General features: G+C 36.2%; 1 protein-coding gene across 2 annotated transcripts in view; it reads left to right on the top strand.

Annotated features, from left to right (window-relative positions):
- Positions 1-4,650, top strand: part of SLC30A5 (solute carrier family 30 member 5) — a 34,430-nt gene extending 29,780 nt beyond the window's left edge. For both annotated transcript variants that reach the window (XM_045848072.1, XM_045848071.1), the window contains 4 exons: positions 245-446; positions 1,106-1,332; positions 2,865-2,993; positions 3,823-4,650. In XM_045848072.1, coding sequence (XP_045704028.1) covers positions 245-446; positions 1,106-1,332; positions 2,865-2,993; positions 3,823-3,993 — 729 coding nt within the window. In that variant the 3' untranslated portion in view covers positions 3,994-4,650. The remainder of the gene's footprint in view (positions 1-244; positions 447-1,105; positions 1,333-2,864; positions 2,994-3,822) is intronic.
- Positions 4,651-17,717: the final 13,067 nt, after the last annotated feature.

The following is a 17,717-nucleotide window of genomic DNA, read 5'->3' as shown; positions in this document are numbered from 1 at the left end:
GTACATATGCTTAATCACTTAATTAAAACAATTCCAAATCCTTCTACTTGTCAGTACTTTGGTATTTTTTTAAATATTCTAAAGTTTTTAAGTGTGGATTTACTTAATGAACTTAATGAGGTTTTATTATGAATACTTTCAAAACTGTAAACAGAAAAACATATATAGCTATACACTAACTTTTAAGTAACAAATTTATTTTTTAATTACAAATTTAAAGGTTTTCTTTTCTCCCTTTTGCTAGCCAGTCTCAGTCGGAGGACTGATAGTAAACCTTATTGGTATCTGTGCCTTTAGCCATGCCCATAACCATACCCATGGAGCTTCTCAAGGAAGCTGCCACTCATCTGATCACAGCCATTCACACCACATGCATGGACACGGTGACCATGGGCACGGTCATAGCCATGGATCTGCAGGTGGAGGCATGAACGCTAACATGAGGGGTGAGTCCTTGCCAAATATTGGCATACCTTTCAGCCATGTTGTGAATTGACACTGTTTATTTGTATTAAGTATTGGGCTTCTGGTACAATTTTATTTTTGGAAAAACAATCTGTGGCTAAAAAAAGGGGTATGAAATCATCTGCTGTGGGAGATGCTCATGTTTATTTATAAATGTAAATTGCTGTAATTATAGAGTCCTTTTCATCATGTGACAGTTGCATAAATATTATCTGCAAGGGAAACACCAAGTATGCCATTATGAACTTCCATTATAAAAGAACCAGGGGATTTTTATTGTACTGTGAAAAAAAATGGGGGAAATATTTACCACTTACTATATTGAATTCTTTATCCCGTGTTTAATATAAGTATTTGGGTAATGTTAGGGTTTGGCTCATGTACAATTTCCAGGAAGCCTCCCCAGACAAACCACACCACCATAAAACTCACCACACTGTTGTATATTGGCCCACTCTTACCTTTTTACCACTCGGCTGTGAATTACTTGAGGGTAGTAACAATGTTTTAGTCATTTTGAAGTACCAGCCCCTAGCAGTGATGGGTGCCTAGTAGGTACCCAGTAATATTTACAGAATGGCTAAAAGAACTAAATTAGATATAAATTCATTTTTAATGTTTTGATATATTTTACTTCTAGGTGTATTTCTACATGTTTTGGCAGACACACTGGGCAGTATTGGTGTGATCGTATCCACAATTCTCATAGAGCAGTTTGGATGGTTCATTGCTGATCCTCTCTGTTCTCTTTTTATTGCTATATTAATATTTCTCAGTGTTGTTCCATTGATTAAAGATGCCTGTCAGGTTCTACTTCTGAGACTGCCACCAGAATATGAAAAAGAATTACATCTTGCCTTAGAAAAGGTATTGTAATTTCTTCACTATTTTTTTTCCTTTTAAAATAGCATTTGAAATTAAGTTGACCTAACAAGAAATGTTCAAGATATGAATGAAGAAGATACAGTTTTATTTAAAGGTCATAAAATAGGGACTGGATAAATTGAGAAAGATATTTTCCTGGATGGGAAGCTGTATTATGAAGATGCTGATTTTCCTTCATTTAAATCCCAGTGCAGTTGTCTCTCATTTGGACTTCGTTTTTGTTTTGGGGGAGGATAGATCATCCACTGTTACTTGGAAGCTTATTTGGAAGAGTTAATGCTTGAGAATAAACCAAAAAAATGCATAAATTTACATAATTAAATTAATTTAAAGGGTCCTATCCTGTCATTATAAAGTTACAAATTAACTAACAAAACTAATGGTTTTGTTCTTGAACAATAATAAACACACAGATTAATTCTGATTTTAAAAATCAGAAACAGGCCCAGGAACTTACAAATTTCAGAATATACCAAAGATGACAATTCAGATCAGTAGGGGGAAAAGGGTTGACCTAATTAACATTTATATGTGGTGCAAAACAAAAGCTATATATATCTATACCACCATACCATATAAAGATATATTTCCAACCCTGACGGGTATGTGACTCAGCTGGTTAAACAGGCAGTTCATAGTTTTTTCTATGAATTAGAAAAATAGAATATTTTTCAGCTTGTGGTTTGCCATATCATATTAAAGCAATTAGGATCTGCTGATGAAAAGTTAGCATCTAGAATATTTAAGGTATAGCACCCTAACCCATTATTTTCATAAATATGTTTTTCTCATCATCTCATAATTAATGAATATACATCTTACTAAAAAAAGTTTTTCATTTTAAAATAATACCTATTACAGAAAATACCGAAATATGGTACAAAAAAGGAGGATCTCATAATTCTACCACCTAGAAAGAAACTTTTAAAAATTATTTCTATATATAAAAATATGTTAAAAATAAAATTGTAGGAGCACAATTACAAAAAATAACTATTTTGTGCTGCTTTTTAAATTTTCCTCATTCAGTTATGTCATGTTGATATTCTAATACATTTTTAATGACAATGGGTAGTCTCTTTTAACCAGCTCTCAATTGTTGATCATAGAAGATATCTTTCAAATGTGTAATAACAAACAATTTGCAAATGTGTATATTAGCTTAAAGAAAACCATGTAATTTATTGAACATACCCACTGTTCAGAGTTGGCAGAGTGTACCTTACATAGATGAAAATTGATGTGCAACTGTTGGTTACAGAGACACCTGTACTTCCTATTCAGAGTTACCTTCCTTGACATTATTACTAAATCAAAATATTCTTAGCACCCTTACTTTAAGCTAGTTGACTCTTATATTCCTTTCTCACTTCTGGGCTCTCTTTGTTACCTTTTTTTTTTTTTAAATCAGCTTAGTAGTGGTTCCTGGACCAAAAACACTGTTTGTTTGTTTTTTTAAGTAAGTTATAATCTTTAAGTCCATTTATAATATCACCTCTCCTTTTATTTGACAGATACAGAAAATTGAAGGATTAATATCATACCGAGACCCTCATTTTTGGCGTCATTCTGCCAGTATTGTGGCAGGAACAATTCATATACAGGTGACAGCTGATGTGCTGGAACAAAGAATAGTACAGCAGGTAGTAATCTTTTGTTTTTATAGTAATTTCAGTTGAGTTAATTCATGCACAAAATACATACATTGTAACTCATATAGTTCAATAGTAATTTAACTATTTAAAGATACCAGTTTTTCAGCTAAGGATAACATAACATTTCTTCCCATCTAGGTTTTTTTATATCCAAAACTGGTTAAAGTAAAATCAAGTTTTATTATTTAGAGGATCATCTTAAGTTAATGTCAAATAAAATTTATTTATGATCCACCTTGATTCCCAGATTATCAATAAATGTTATTTCTTGATAGCCCTAAATTAATAATAATAATAATGTTGGTAGGGTATATGCATATGCTATGGTTGGAGATAGGAATTAAAATAGTCCCTGTATCCCTGTCCTAGACATTCTGAATTGGAAACAGTAGCTGCTTTCCTATACTACTTTGAATGTGAGGTCAGAATTTACTGGTTGTCTAAAAGCCTACCTAACATTTGACCATATAAATAATAAACACTATTTTGTGGATTTATCTCTGACTATCTGTAGCTATAAAAAAATGGGATATCAGCCCTGGCTGGTGTGGCTTAGAGGATTGACTACTGGCCTGCAAACCAAAGGGTTGCCAGTTTGATTCCTACTCAGGGCACATTCCTGGGTTGTGGGCCAGGTCCCCTGTAGGAGCACACAAGAGACAATCGCAAATTGACGTTTCTGTCCCTCACTTTCTCCCTTCCTTCCTCTCTCTAAAAATAAAATAAATAAAATCTTTTTTTAAAAATGGGTATCAGTTAAGACGTGCATTAAATGCATTAATCTAAATGCTTCAAAATGTGTGGATTTTTATAACAGGTTACAGGAATACTTAAAGATGCTGGAGTAAACAATTTAACAATTCAAGTGGAAAAAGAAGCGTATTTTCAACATATGTCTGGCCTAAGTACTGGATTTCATGATGTCCTGGCTATGACAAAACAAATGGAGTCCATGAAATACTACAAAGATGGTACTTACATCATGTGAGATAACCCAGGAATGTGAACAATGGAGATTAAATGACTAAGTATTTATAATGTTGCCAGAAGGAAGAAAATTGCACACAGTTGTACAGAAACGTTTTTGCCGTATTTGAAAAAAAATGTTTAATGTTCCCTACTATTGGATCAAGGAATCTTTCTTAAAGGAAATTTAAATACAGAATGAAGCATTCATTGTTCAAAGAAAACCAACATTTGAATTATGTGTATAATAAGAATTTGAGTAAACATGATGTATCATATCATCTTTGAAAATGAACATATAATGATGGAATCAAGTGAAGACCAAAATTACTTCTGTGTTTACTTTTCTGTCAGCATCTCCATTGTAAATAATGTATTTACGTTTATTACAAAGACACAGATGAAAAATTTTTAGTCAATTTTTTGCATAGCCCTAGATAAAATAGGAATAAAAGTTCTATATTTATGGATTTTCTGTAAATAAAACTAGTTTCTAATTATAACTTAAATTCATTAAGTAAAATCTGTATTGCCACTTTAAATGTAAAGTAAATTATTTGGGAAAACTTCAACCACTGGTATGAGAAAAGCAGTGAGAATAGGAAAGTATAACATTACAGTTTTTGATGTATTACAAAAACCAACCACTGTGTAAAATAAATTTTTTTACTTTTGGTAATAGTCGCAAATGAATAATTACTTTATTAGGGTTAAGAACTTATACTAAGTTTTGTCCATGTTATTCATTCACTTGTCTTCTGCTTCTAAAGTAGAATATTCCATTTCTGATTATGCATCTGGCATTCGTAATTGCTTACCAAGCTGGTATCCAAGCAGTGCTAGGCTTTTCATCCTTCATTTAGCTCCATATGTTGTGGAAGAGCCAGTTGAGAGACTCACAAATAATTGTCAACTCAGAGTTGAATTTTCTGCCTACAGATGTAATTTTTTTAAATTTCTGGTACATGTAAATATGTAAAAAGTATCAAAGCATAGGTAGTTTATTTTAAAATTTTAATAAGTAAATCTTGTCCATCAACACTTGGGCACCATGAAATCAAAATACTCTATTTTCTATAGTTAATATCTAATTTATATTTTTAATTTCCAATTTAAACTGAATGTACAGTCTGAAGAGACTGTACGATAGATATGTAGTAATATATGCAGTTTTATAAACACCAAAGAATGTTGTCCAAAAGAAACTTGAATACCTACCTATTTATAGGAATCGGAATATTTTTCATTCTTATACTACAAATTTTGATAAGGGGGATGAATTTTAGTATGGGTACTATTTCTTATCTATAACATAATGGCAAATGTGTACTGTAAATTATATTTTTGTCTTAATAATTTTAATATGTGAGAGATTTAGAAATTTCTTATAAGTTATTTGGATATTCCTTGTCTTCTCTTTATACATTATCTGGTCCAGAATCTTCAATACATATTAAAATTTTTTCAGTGATGGGAAAATAATTGCATATTGATGTTTTAGTACAATTTTTATACATTAAAAATTTTTAAGTAGATAGATACAATGAATATTGCACCATTATTAAAATTATTATTTCCCTTAGAAGGCATATAAACAACAAGAAAATATAAAATTGACTGAGAGAAAAGGTAGAGGCTGAAGGTTAAGGAGGTACAGGTGGAAAGTAGGCAAACTCCAGTTTTGAGAAGCACCTGGGTACTGGTTGCAGCACATACAAATTGTGGCTTTAAGCAACTCAACCTCTCTGGGTATCTTTATTCTCTTACATAAAAGAATAAAATCTGCTCAAATTCACAGGGCTATGAAGAGCATGAATTGAAAGTTGAACAGGACCAAATAAAGTTACAGAATTGTTAATATTTTAAACTTGACTTCAGAGGTAGCTTTTATTAATTTCTCTTTTTTTCCTGTAACAATCAGCATCTAAGAAATTAATTAGATATTAAGTGACTAAACAAGCTTAAAGTAATACCCAAAACAGAAGTCTGTTTATAGTTTGTTTGCCTTAAGAAGGGTGGTGGTGGTTACTTGACCCACCTATTAATTTCTCTCTCTTCTCTTTCTTTTCAACTATTATTTTCCCTATTACCAATTTAGGTGCTCTGATTTCCACTTAGAATAAACTTTTACATCTTTTATGACATCGATTTATTACTCCTATTACATAATAATTTATCAAACTTTAAGCTTTTTTAATTACTGCAGAATAATAATGAAGCTATAAATAATTAAATATCACTAAAGGATTCTGGTTTTACTTTAAATTTAGATTATGATTCTCCCCTAAAATACCCACTATATTAATGCAGACATGCATGTCTACTAGTTAATGGACACATGGTGAAAATCAAAAGAATAAATGGCAAAATCCTCTAAACTGTCACTCAGGTACACAGTTCTCTCTAAAAATTATTACACTTGTGTCCTGGCTGGTGTGGCTTAATGGACTGAGCGCTGACCTGTGAACCAAGGGGTCACTGGTTCAATTCCTGGTCGGGTCACATGCCTGGGTTGCAGACCAGGTCCCCAGTTGGGGGGGCATGCAAGAGGCAACCACACAATGTTTCTCTTCCTCTCTGTCTAAAAACATAATAATAGTAATAAAAATTATTACACTTACTAGTTTCTAGTATACCCTTCTAGATATTTTATGAATATCCAAGCAAATGCATGTATGTATTATTTTTTACTTAGAAATTATTCCATAGTTGAAACATTAAAAAACATCCTTATTCTTTTTTTAATCGCCTTTTTATTTATTTACTTATTTATTTTTAGAGAGGGAAGGGAGGGAGAAAGAGAGAGAAATATCAATGTGCGGTTGCTGGGGGCCGTGGCCTGCAACCTAGGCATGTACCCTGACTGGGAATCGAACCTGTGACACTTTGGTTGGCAGCCCGCACTCAATCCACTGAGCTATGCCAGCCAGGGCCCTTATTCTTTTTCTTAGCTGTAAAGCTATTGATGGATTTTTTTTAAGTTGATTCCACTCTTTTGTTCCTACAATGCTGATACAAATAGCCTTGTACAAACATCATTTTGCATATGTGCAAAGAAATATGTGGAAGAAACTCCAACAAGCAGAATTTCAGAAGCAAAGGGTTTAGAGCAAGGGTGTCAAACTCATTTTCACTGGGGGCCACATCAGCCTCGTGGTTGCCTTCAAAGGACCAAAATAATTTTAGGACTGTATAAATGTAACTACTCCTTAACTGTTAAGGAGTTGAAATTGCATTTGGCCCTTTGAAGGCAAGTGTGAAGCTAATGTGGGCCCCAGTGAAAATGAGTTTGACACCCTGGTTTAGAGCATTTATAAATCTGAAAAACACTGCTAAGTGCACTCCATACAGATTGTCCCAATTTGTCATCCATCAGCAATGTTAATATGTCTTAAAATAGAAATTTTAAGGCAAACACTTCTTATGGCCTTAATTTGTATGAAGTTTAGATATGCAAAGATTACATATACAGTGATCCCTCACCTATCTCAGGAGTTACATTCCAGAGACCCCCCACGATAGGTGAAAATCTGTGAAGTAGCAGGGTTATATTTATTTTATTATTTATATATATTTTAAGGCTTTATAAACCCTTCCCACACTCCTATAAACCTTTCCTACTCTCTTATTAACCTTTCCCATACTCTTATAAACACTTCATATGCTCTTAAACACTTTCTACACTCAAACCTACGTAATTTTAACAACACATAAAATTCTGTATGGGTACTCACCAGTGAAGTATACAGTCAGTCGTCCCTCACTATATCATGGTTCACTTACTGCGGCTTCGCTGTATCGCAGGTTTTGCCAAACTGAGTTCATTTTAAAACCACTAATGTTTATTTCCCTTTTGGAGTGATTTTTCAGAAGTAAATGTTCTAGTAAATTATAAATCAATTCAAAAGGTAAAGTTGGATTTTTTAATCTTTTTTTTTGCATGTTCTTTCTACCCACAGTCCAGTTTGACAAGGATAGCTATTATATATTGTTCATATACAAATAGTGTCTTGCTACATTTTTTTCTTTTGTGATATTTTAGAGATATACTAACGTACAATAAAATACACAAATTTGAAATGCTCAGTTCAGCCCTGGCTGGTGTAACCCAGTGGACTGAGTGCCAGCCTATGAACCAAAAGGTCACAGGTTCAATTCCCAGTGTAGGGAACATGCCTGGGTTTCAGGCCAAGTCCCTGGTGCGGGGCACATGAGAGGCAACCACATATTGATGTTTCCCTCTTCCTCCCTTCGCTTTAAAAATAAACAATCTTTGTTAAAAGTAATAAAGTACTCAGTTCAGTGAAGTGGTGAAGGTATGAAGCAACTAGAACTCAACACTATGCTAGCTTGGCAAGTTAAATATAACATCCAGCCTGTGACTTAGTGGTTCTACTCCCAAGAAAACTGTGTCCAGGGGGGAGGGGACAATGTGGGGAAGGGTTTTCAGGAACTACTATAAAGGACACATGTACAAAACCAAGGGGGAGGGTAGAAGCAAGGGAGGGAGGTGGGTTTGGCTGGGGTGGAGGGGAGTGGGGGAGGGAAATGCAAACAACTGTAATTGAACAACAACCAAATAATTAAAAAGGAAAAAAGAAAAGTGTGTCCATAAAAGACTTGTACAAGAATGTATGTGTTCACAATAGGCAAAAAATGGGGGAAAAAAATGTCCATCGGGAGAATGGATACATTGTGGTATATTCATAATGGAATACTACTCAGCAATTTTTTTAGATTTCTGTTACAATATATTAATCTCAAAAACATTGTTAAGTGAAAGAAGCCAGACAACAGTTCATACTGTATGATTCCATGTGTATATAGTCCAAGAGCAGAGAAGACTATAGTGATAGAGCACAGAAAGTCATTTTTATTAATTTTCCATTGCTGTCATAACATTACCACAAATTTAGTGGCTTAACACAAACACAGTTCTGTAGGTCAGAAGTCCAGTATGGGTCTCACTGGGTTAAAATCAAAGTGCTGCAAGGCTGCATTTCCTAGAGGCTGTGGGGAAGAATCCATTTTCTTCTTCATTCAGGTTGGTTAAATTCAGTCATTGTGGTTGTAGGACTGAGGTCCCTGTTTCTTTACTGGTATTCCTAGCTTATAGTGGCCACCTGCAGTCTGGCTTGTGACACCCTCCCCCCCCCACCCTCCTCTGTCTTCAAAGCCAGGAACAGTAGGTGATAGGCTTCTCCTGCTTCAGATCTCTCCTGCCTATTCTTCCACTATTGCATCTTTCTCTGACCACCTCTTCTGCCTTCTTCCTCTACATTCAAGGACTCATGTAGTTACAGTGGACCCACACAGGCAATCAGGATAATTCCTATTTAAGGTCTTCAAAGTCCCTATTGCCATGTAACTTAGTCACAGATCTGTTCATGTTCACAGGTCTGGGCATTAAGACAAAGACATTTTTGAGGGGTTGTTAAGGGTAGAGGGAATCTTTTTGATGGGGTTTGTTGAAAAAGGGTAGAGGGAGTGATGGAAATTTTCTAGATCAGGTGGTTGCACAGGTGTATGCAGTTGTCAAAATATAATTTAACTTCTATATTTTAAGTGTCTTTTCAAAGTGTTTTTCTAGTTTGCTAGTATTTATTTAGTAGGTGCTATATGCTAGGCACTATATTAAGCACTTTATATAATCATCTCGGTTTTTTTTTCCTCCTGGTTCTGGTGTTATCACATACTAAGTTTACTTTAACATTTATATCAATAATTCAGACTAGATTTTTTTCAGGTGCGTATTGTTCCTCTTCTTATGGCTCTTTTTCAATTCAATTTAAAGATCAACCACGTTCTTCCCCTGCAACAACTGCAGTACATACATAGATCTGTCAATATTCACACAGTTATAGAAAGTCCATTTAAGAAAATACTATAATTCAGACTTCTGGCCAAGATGGAGGCATAGGTAGACACACTGTGCCTCCTCACACAACCAAAATAAGGACAACAATTTAGAAACAAAATAACAACCAGAACTGACAGAAAATTAAACTGTATGGAAGTCTGACAACCAAGGAGTTAAAATAGACACATTCATCTAGACCGGTAGGCAGGGCAGAGTCAGGCGGCCGGGTGGAGAGGGGTCAAGGCACAAAAAGCAGTGGCACCAGGCGTGTAATGCAGCAGATGACAAAACCCGGGAGCGCGAGATGGCAGCAGGTGGACCCTGGGTGCACAGGCAGCAGCTGGCAGACCCCAGCCGCAGGATAGCAACAGGCAGACCCAGCGAGGCGGCGATTGTGAAGCAAGGCACTGCACGCAAGGCAGCTGGCTGACCCAGCGGTCCCAAATTTGCATGCAGATAAACCAGGCAAAACTGGGGAGCAAGAGAGACTGCACAACCCAGGGTCCCAGTGCTGGGAAATAAAGCCTCAAAACACCAATTGAAAATACCTTTGGAGGTTTGAGGTGCTCAGAGAGACTCTCAGCCTCACAGAAGAGTTGGTTGGAGAGACCCACAGGGTCCTAAAATGTGCACAAACCCACTCAGCACCAGAAAGGCCCAGTTTGCTTGGGAGAAGCGGCAGAAGGGACTGAAATCTGACAGAGAGCAAAGCAAGTGCCATTGTTCCCTCTTGGACCCTGCCCCCACATACAGCATCACAACTCAGTGACTGCGTTGACCCACCCTGGTGAACACTTAAGGCTCTGCCCTCATATATAACATGAAGGACAAGACAAAAAAAAAATGGCCCAAAAGGAAGAACAAATCAAAGCTCCACAACTCCAAAGCTCCGCGAATACAACTACACAACCAAGAGATAGCCAACCTATCAGATACACAGTTCAGAGCACTGGTGATCAGGATGCTCACAGAATTGGTTGAATATGGTCACAAATTAGATGAAAAAATGAAGGCTACAATAAGTGAAATGAAGGAAAATGCACAGGGAACCAATAATGATGGGAAGAAAACTGGGACTCAAATCAATGGAGTGGACCAGAAGGAAGAAAAAAAACAACCAAACAGAAAAGAATGAAGAAATAAGAATTCTAAAATGAGGAGAGGCTTAGGAGCCTCCAGGACATCTTGAAACGTCCCAACATCCGAATTATAGGGGTACTAGAAGGGGAAGAGGAAGAGCAAAAAGTGGAAAAGTTATTTGAACAAATAATAAAGGAGAACTTCCCCAGCATAACAAAGGAAATAGACTTCCAGGAAGTCCAGGAAGTTCAGAGAGTCCCAAAGAAGTTGGACCCAAGGAGGGACACACCAAGGCACATCATAAATTACATTAGCCAAAGTAAAAATTAAGGAGAGAATCCTAGAAGCATCAAGAGATAAGGAGAGAGTAACCTACAAAGGAGTTCCCATCAGACTGTCAGCTGATTTCTCAAAAGAGACCTTGCAGGCAAGAAGGGGCTGGAAAGAAATATTCCAAGTCATGAAAGGCAAGGACCTACATCCCAGATTGCTCTTTCATTTAGATCATTTAGAATGAAAGGGCAGATAAAGTGCTTCTCAGATAAGGTCAAGTTAAAGGAGTTCATCATCACCAAGCCCTTATTGTATGAAAGGTTAAAGGGACTTATCTAAGAAAAAGAAGATAAAAAACACATATAGTAAAGTGACAGCAAACTCACAATTTTTAATAACGACACCTAAAACAAAAACAAACTAAGCAAACAACTAGAACAGGAACAGAACCACAGAAATGGAGATCATATGGAGGGTTAGCAACAGGGGAGTGGGAGGAGGAGAGAGGGGGAAAAGGTACAGAGAATAAGTAGCATAGATGGTAGGTAAAAAATAGGCAGGGGGAGGGCAAGAATAGTATGGGAAATGTAGAAGCTAAAGAACTTATGACACATGGACATGAACTGATGGGGGAGAATGTGGGTGGGAGAGGGTGTACAGGGTGTAAGAGAATGAAAGGGGATAATGGGACAACTGTAATAGCACAATCAATAAAACATATTAAAAAGAAAATACTATAATTCAATAGTTAATTTATGTTTTTTAAATTTTTTATTTATTTATTTTTAGAGAGGGAAGGGAGGGAGCAAGAGAGAGAGAGAGAAACATCAATGTGTGGTTGCTGGGGGGTCATGGCCTGCAACCCAGGCATGTATCCTGACTGAGAATCGAACCTGCAACACTTTGGTTCACAGCCCGCACTCAATCCACTGAGCTACCCTAGCCAGGTCCTATGTTTTTAAACATTCAATAAATTTGTTCAGATTGTACAAAAATTTCTTGAAGTTCTTTACTCCAAGACACTGTCTTAGAAGCTAAGAATGAAGTCATCAATAAAACAAGGTCCTGCCCTAATGGAGCTTACTTTCTAGTGGAGGAGATAGGCTAATATGTAAAAATGTCTGATTGTGGTAAGTATTGTGAAGAAAATAATTTAATGAACCCTCACCATGTGTCAGATAAGCACTATTCTAAGCAATAAATGTGTATAATTATTATTACATTGATGGATTTTCAAAGTCTTGGGAATTCCCTTAACCTTTCTCCTGTGTTGGAACTACCATTTTTAGATACCATGACTTCCTCTTTCTTAATTTTAATTTTTGTTATGGGAGACTACAAACTCCAATAACTGCTTATACAGGGTACATAGGAGATAACTTTTTAGAGTTTGTAAATCTGAAAATGCTTTTATTCTACTACATGGTGGTTTGATAGTTTAGCTGGGTACAAAATTATAGGTTGAAAATCATTTTCCCACATAATCTTGTACCTTTCAATATTGCTGTTGAAAGTCCAATTTGAATCTGATTCTGGGTCCTTTGTATGCTATCTCTTTTGGTTCCTTATAGGGTCTTCTTTTTATTCTTAATGTTATATGCCAGCACAGTATTCCATGGGATAAGTTTTTGTTTACTTATTATGCAGAGCACTCAGACATGAATTCATGAAACTTACATCCTTCCGTTCTGAGAAGTTTTTTTTGTATTGTTTCTGTAATAATATCCTTCCTCCATTTTCACTGGTCTCTTTTTTCCTCTTTATTTTTTATACTTTTTTATTTTCAATTACAGCTGACATACAGTATCAGTTTCAGTTGTAAAGATAGTGACTAGACATTAATATAACTTACAAAGTAATTACCCAATAAATCTATTATTCATCTGACATCATACATAGTTATTAAAATATTATTCACTATGTTCCCTATTCTGTACTTTGTATCTCCATATTTTTATAACTGGCAATTTGTATATCTTACTCCCTCTTTCACTCTTCCTGGCAACTCCCCTCCCATTTAGCAACTATCAATTTGTTCTCTGATTCTGTAAGTTTGTTCCAGTTTAGTTTGTGCATTTACTTTGTTGTTTAGATGCCACTTATAAGTGAAATCATATGGTATTTGTCTTTTTCTATCTGACTTAGTTCACTTAACATACTACCCTTTACATTCATTCCTGTCATCACAAATGGCAAGATTTCATTCTTCTTATAGCTGAGTAATATTCCATTGTGTACTTGTACATATACATATCTCCTTAATCCATTTGTCTATCAATAAAAGATAAGACACTTAGGTTACTTCCATGCCATAGCTATTGTAAATCATCCTGCAATGAACATAAGAATACATATTTATTTTTGAATTAGTGTTTTGGGTTTCTTCAGATAAATACCCAGAAGTGGAAGTGCTGGCTCCTTGTTTATTATAGTTCTTTTAAGTCTTTTTAAAATTTTTTATTTAATAATTTTAGAGAGAACAAGGGGGAAAGAGAGAAGAGAGACAGAGTAACATTGATTTGTTGTTCCACTCATTTATGCATTCGTTGGTTACTTCTGACCAGGGATTGGATTGGCAACCTTGGAGTATCAGGATGACACTCTCACCAACTGGTCTATCCAGCCAGGGTTACAGTCTTTTGTCTGATGTCTAGGTATTGCTATCCCAGCTTTTGTTGTTGTTGTTGTTACCATTTGCATAAAATATCCTTTTCTATTCCTTTACTTTCAGTCCATGTGTGTCTTTGTAGCTGAAGTGAGTCTCTTGTTGGCAACATATGCATGGGTCTTGTTTTCTTACTCATTCAACTACCTTATGTCTGATTGGAACATTTAATCCATTTACATTTAAAATAATTATTATAGGTATGTTTTTATTGCTATTTTATTATTCCTATTGTACTTTTGGTTTTTTTTTTCTTAAAGAAGTCCCTTCAACATTTATTGTAATACTGGTTTGGTTGTGATGAACTCCTTTAGCTTTTTCTTGTCTGGGATCTGGTCTTTTGTTCTGGAACTCCTATTAAGTTACATGTCAGACCTTGTGGAATGATCCTCTAATTGTCTTCTTTTCCATAGTCCCATCTCTTGTCAGTTAGACATTTTTATGAGAATTTTTTTTAATTTTTCTTCCAAACATGTTATTGCATTTTTAAATTTTTGCTATATTTTTTCTCTCTTTCTTTTTTAATTGAATTTATTGGGGTGACATTGGTTAATAAAATTATATAAGTTGTATGTACAGCTGTACAATTCTATAATACATCATCTGTATGTTTTGTGTTCACCACCCTAACTCCAATCTCCTTCCATCACCATTTATCCCCTTTGCCCTCATCTACCTCACCCCACCCCACTTTCCTCTGGTAATCGCCATACTGTTTGTGCCTATCAGATCTTTCCTTTTCTTTTTTCTTTCTCTTTCTTTCTTTCTCCCTTCCTTTCTTTCTTTCTCTCTTTCTTTCTCCCTTCCACCCTCCCTCTCTCCCTCTCACACTGTCCCTCCCTCCTTCCTTTCTTTTCCTTTCTTTCTCTTTTTCTTTAAGATTTTATTTATTTATTTTTAGAAAGAGGGAAAAGGAGGGAGAGAGAGAGGGAGAGAAACACCGATGTGTGCATGTGCCTCAACTGGCAATCAAACTATCGACCCTTTGGTTCGAAGGCCAGCACTCAAACCCCCAAGTCACACCAGTCAGAACTCTTTATTCTTTCTTTCTTTCTTTCTTTCTCTCCATCTTTCTTTCTTTCTTTCTTTTTTCTTTTCTTTTCTTTTTTCTTTCTCTCTTTCTTCTTTCCTTCCTTCCTTCTTTCTTTCCTTCCTTCCTTCCTTCCTTCTTTCCTTCCTTCCTTCTTTTTGCTTGATCATTATCTTTACCTTTTTCACCCAGCCCCCAACTGCTCTCTTCTGACAGGTATCAGTCTGTTCTCTATGAATCTGTGTCTTGTGGGGGTGGGGGGGGGTTCTTAAATGAGAATAAGTCTACCAAGACGTGATCTGCTTGGGGAAGAAAGGTGGGCGATCTCTCAAAGAAGAAGGGCCAAGAACCTTTTCCTCAATGGGCTTTTATTGGGTTTGTTTGCACAAAAATACAGGTAAAGCTCATTAATCATTGTCTGGCAGTAAGGATCAAACAATAGATAACAAAGAACTCTGAGGGCCTATTTTGAGTCAGGGTCAGATAGCTAAGGAGCTATAAAACTTTGAGGAACAAACTCACTTCTTGCTTAGACCCTTATTTAATTGAGAGCATTCTAAACAAAGCAGGTTTCATAGGACTTAACATATTCTTTCTTAGGCCTGATTGCCCTAGGGAACCTGCCCTTTCCAGCACAGGGCAGTACCCACCACCAGCATTGTTTCAGGATTAATTCAGGCAGGGGAAGTAAGGCAGCCAAGAGATTAGGAGACTTCTTGCAGACAGAATGAGGACTCAGGCATTGTCAAACCCAAGGGGCAAGGGTCCATCACTCCCTTTAGCTATAGCCCCCCAAGTCCTTCCCTGGGGCCTCCCCATCGTTCCCCCCTTGGGGAATCTTACCCATCATTGGTTAACCAATCAAGCACTGGGGGCCAGGCAGAGTGAAGAAAAAGGAGCAGAAGTGGTGCCCCTGCCAGGAAGATAAGTTTTGTCTCCTTAGTGGCTTCTGGTCTGAAGGTCGCCCACTCAGCCTTAGCCATTGGGTGGAGGGGGGAGTGCGGTTAAGCTTATGAAATCAGGCAGGATGGTTCCCAACAGTTTCTATTTTATTTATTACTTTATTTTGTTCATTAGACTCCACATATAAGTGAAATCATGTGGTACTAGCCTTTCTCTGGCTGGTTTATTTCCCTTAGCATAATATTCTCCAGGTCCATCCATGCTGTCACACAAGTTAAGATCTCCTTTTTATGGCTGAGTAGTACTCCATTGTGCAAATATACCACAGCTTTTTTTATCCATTCATCTACTAATGAGCACTTAGGCTGCTTCCAAATCTTAGCTATTGTAAATAACACTGCAATGAACATAGGAGTGTATATATTCTTTCTAATTAGTGTTTCAGGTTTCTTTGGATAAACTCTGGAAGTGGAATCTCTGGATAATAAGGCAGTTTCATATTGAATTTTTTTAGGTGACTCCATACTGCTTTCCACAGTGGCTGCACCGGTCTGCATTCCCACCAACAGTGCAAAAGAGTTCCCTTTTCTCCACATCCTTGCCAGCACTTGTTGTTTGTTGATTTATTGATGATAGTCATTCTGACAGGTGTGAATGGTATCTCATTGTGGTTTTAATTTGCATTTCTCTGGTGATTAGTGACATCGAGCATCTTTTCATATGTCTACTGGCCATCTGTATGTTCTCTTTGGAGAAGTGTCTACTCAAGTCCTTTGCCCATTCTTTTAATTGGATGTTTGTTTTTTTGCTGTTGAGTTGCACAGCTCTTTTTTTTTTTTCATTGATTTCAGAGATGGAGGGAGAGAGAGAAGAGAGAGACATCAATGTGGGAGAGAAACATCAGTCAGTTGCCTTTCTACATGCCCTGACTGGGGATTGAATCCACAACCTACATATGTGCCCTGACTGAGAATCAAATCTACAACATTTTTGGTGCATGGGAGGTCACTCCAATCAAGTTAGCAACCTGACCACAGTTGTTGTATAAGTTTTTAATAAATGTTGGATATTAACCCCTTATTTGATGTATCATTGGTGAATAAGTTTCTCTCATTCAGTGGGTTTTCTTTTCATTTGGTTGATGGTTTTCTTTGCTGTGCAGAAACATTTTGTTTGATGCAATCCCATTTGTTTATTTTTTTTCTTTTGTTTCCTTTGCCTGAGGAGATATATCAGAAAAAAAAATATTGCTACAAAAAATGTCTGAGATTTTGCCCTAGCTACTGTGGCTCAGAGGATTGAGTGCCGGCCTGCAAACCAAAAGGTCACCAGTTCAATTCCTAGTCAGGGCACATGCCTGGGTTGCAGACCAGGTCCCCAGTTGGAGGCATGCAAGAGGCAACTGATCAATGTATATCTCACACATCACTATTTCTGTCCCTCCTTTTCCCTCCCTTTCCCTCTCTTTAAAAGTAAATAAGTAAAATCCTTTTTAAAAATGCCAAAGATTTTATTGCCTATGTTTTCTTATAAGATTTCTATGGTTGCCAAGTCTTACATTTAAGTCCTTAATCCATTTTGACTTTATTCTTGTGTTTGGTGTAAGAAAGTGATCTACTTTCTTTTTGTTTCTTTTTTTCTTTTGGAGGTATCTGTCCAGTTTTTCCAATACAATTTATTGAATAGACTATCTTTACCCCACTGTATGTTCTTGCCTCCTTTGTTAAATATTAATTGACCATAAAGTCATAGGTTCATTTATGGGCTCTCTATTCTATTCCATCAATCTATGTTTTTATGCCAGTACTTTTGATTATTATGGCCTTGTAGTCTAGTTTAATATTGCGTGATTTCTCCAACTTTGTTCTTTCTCAAGATTGCTGTGGCTATTCGGGGTCTTTGGTGGTTCCATGTAGATTTGGGGAATATTTCTTC

This window comes from Phyllostomus hastatus, unplaced genomic scaffold (genome assembly GCF_019186645.2).
Source record: "Phyllostomus hastatus isolate PE091 unplaced genomic scaffold, TTU_PhHast_1.1 phas_contig_58, whole genome shotgun sequence".
Classification (NCBI taxonomy): domain Eukaryota; kingdom Metazoa; phylum Chordata; class Mammalia; order Chiroptera; family Phyllostomidae; genus Phyllostomus; species Phyllostomus hastatus.
This window is presented reverse-complemented; position numbering and strand designations above follow the sequence as displayed.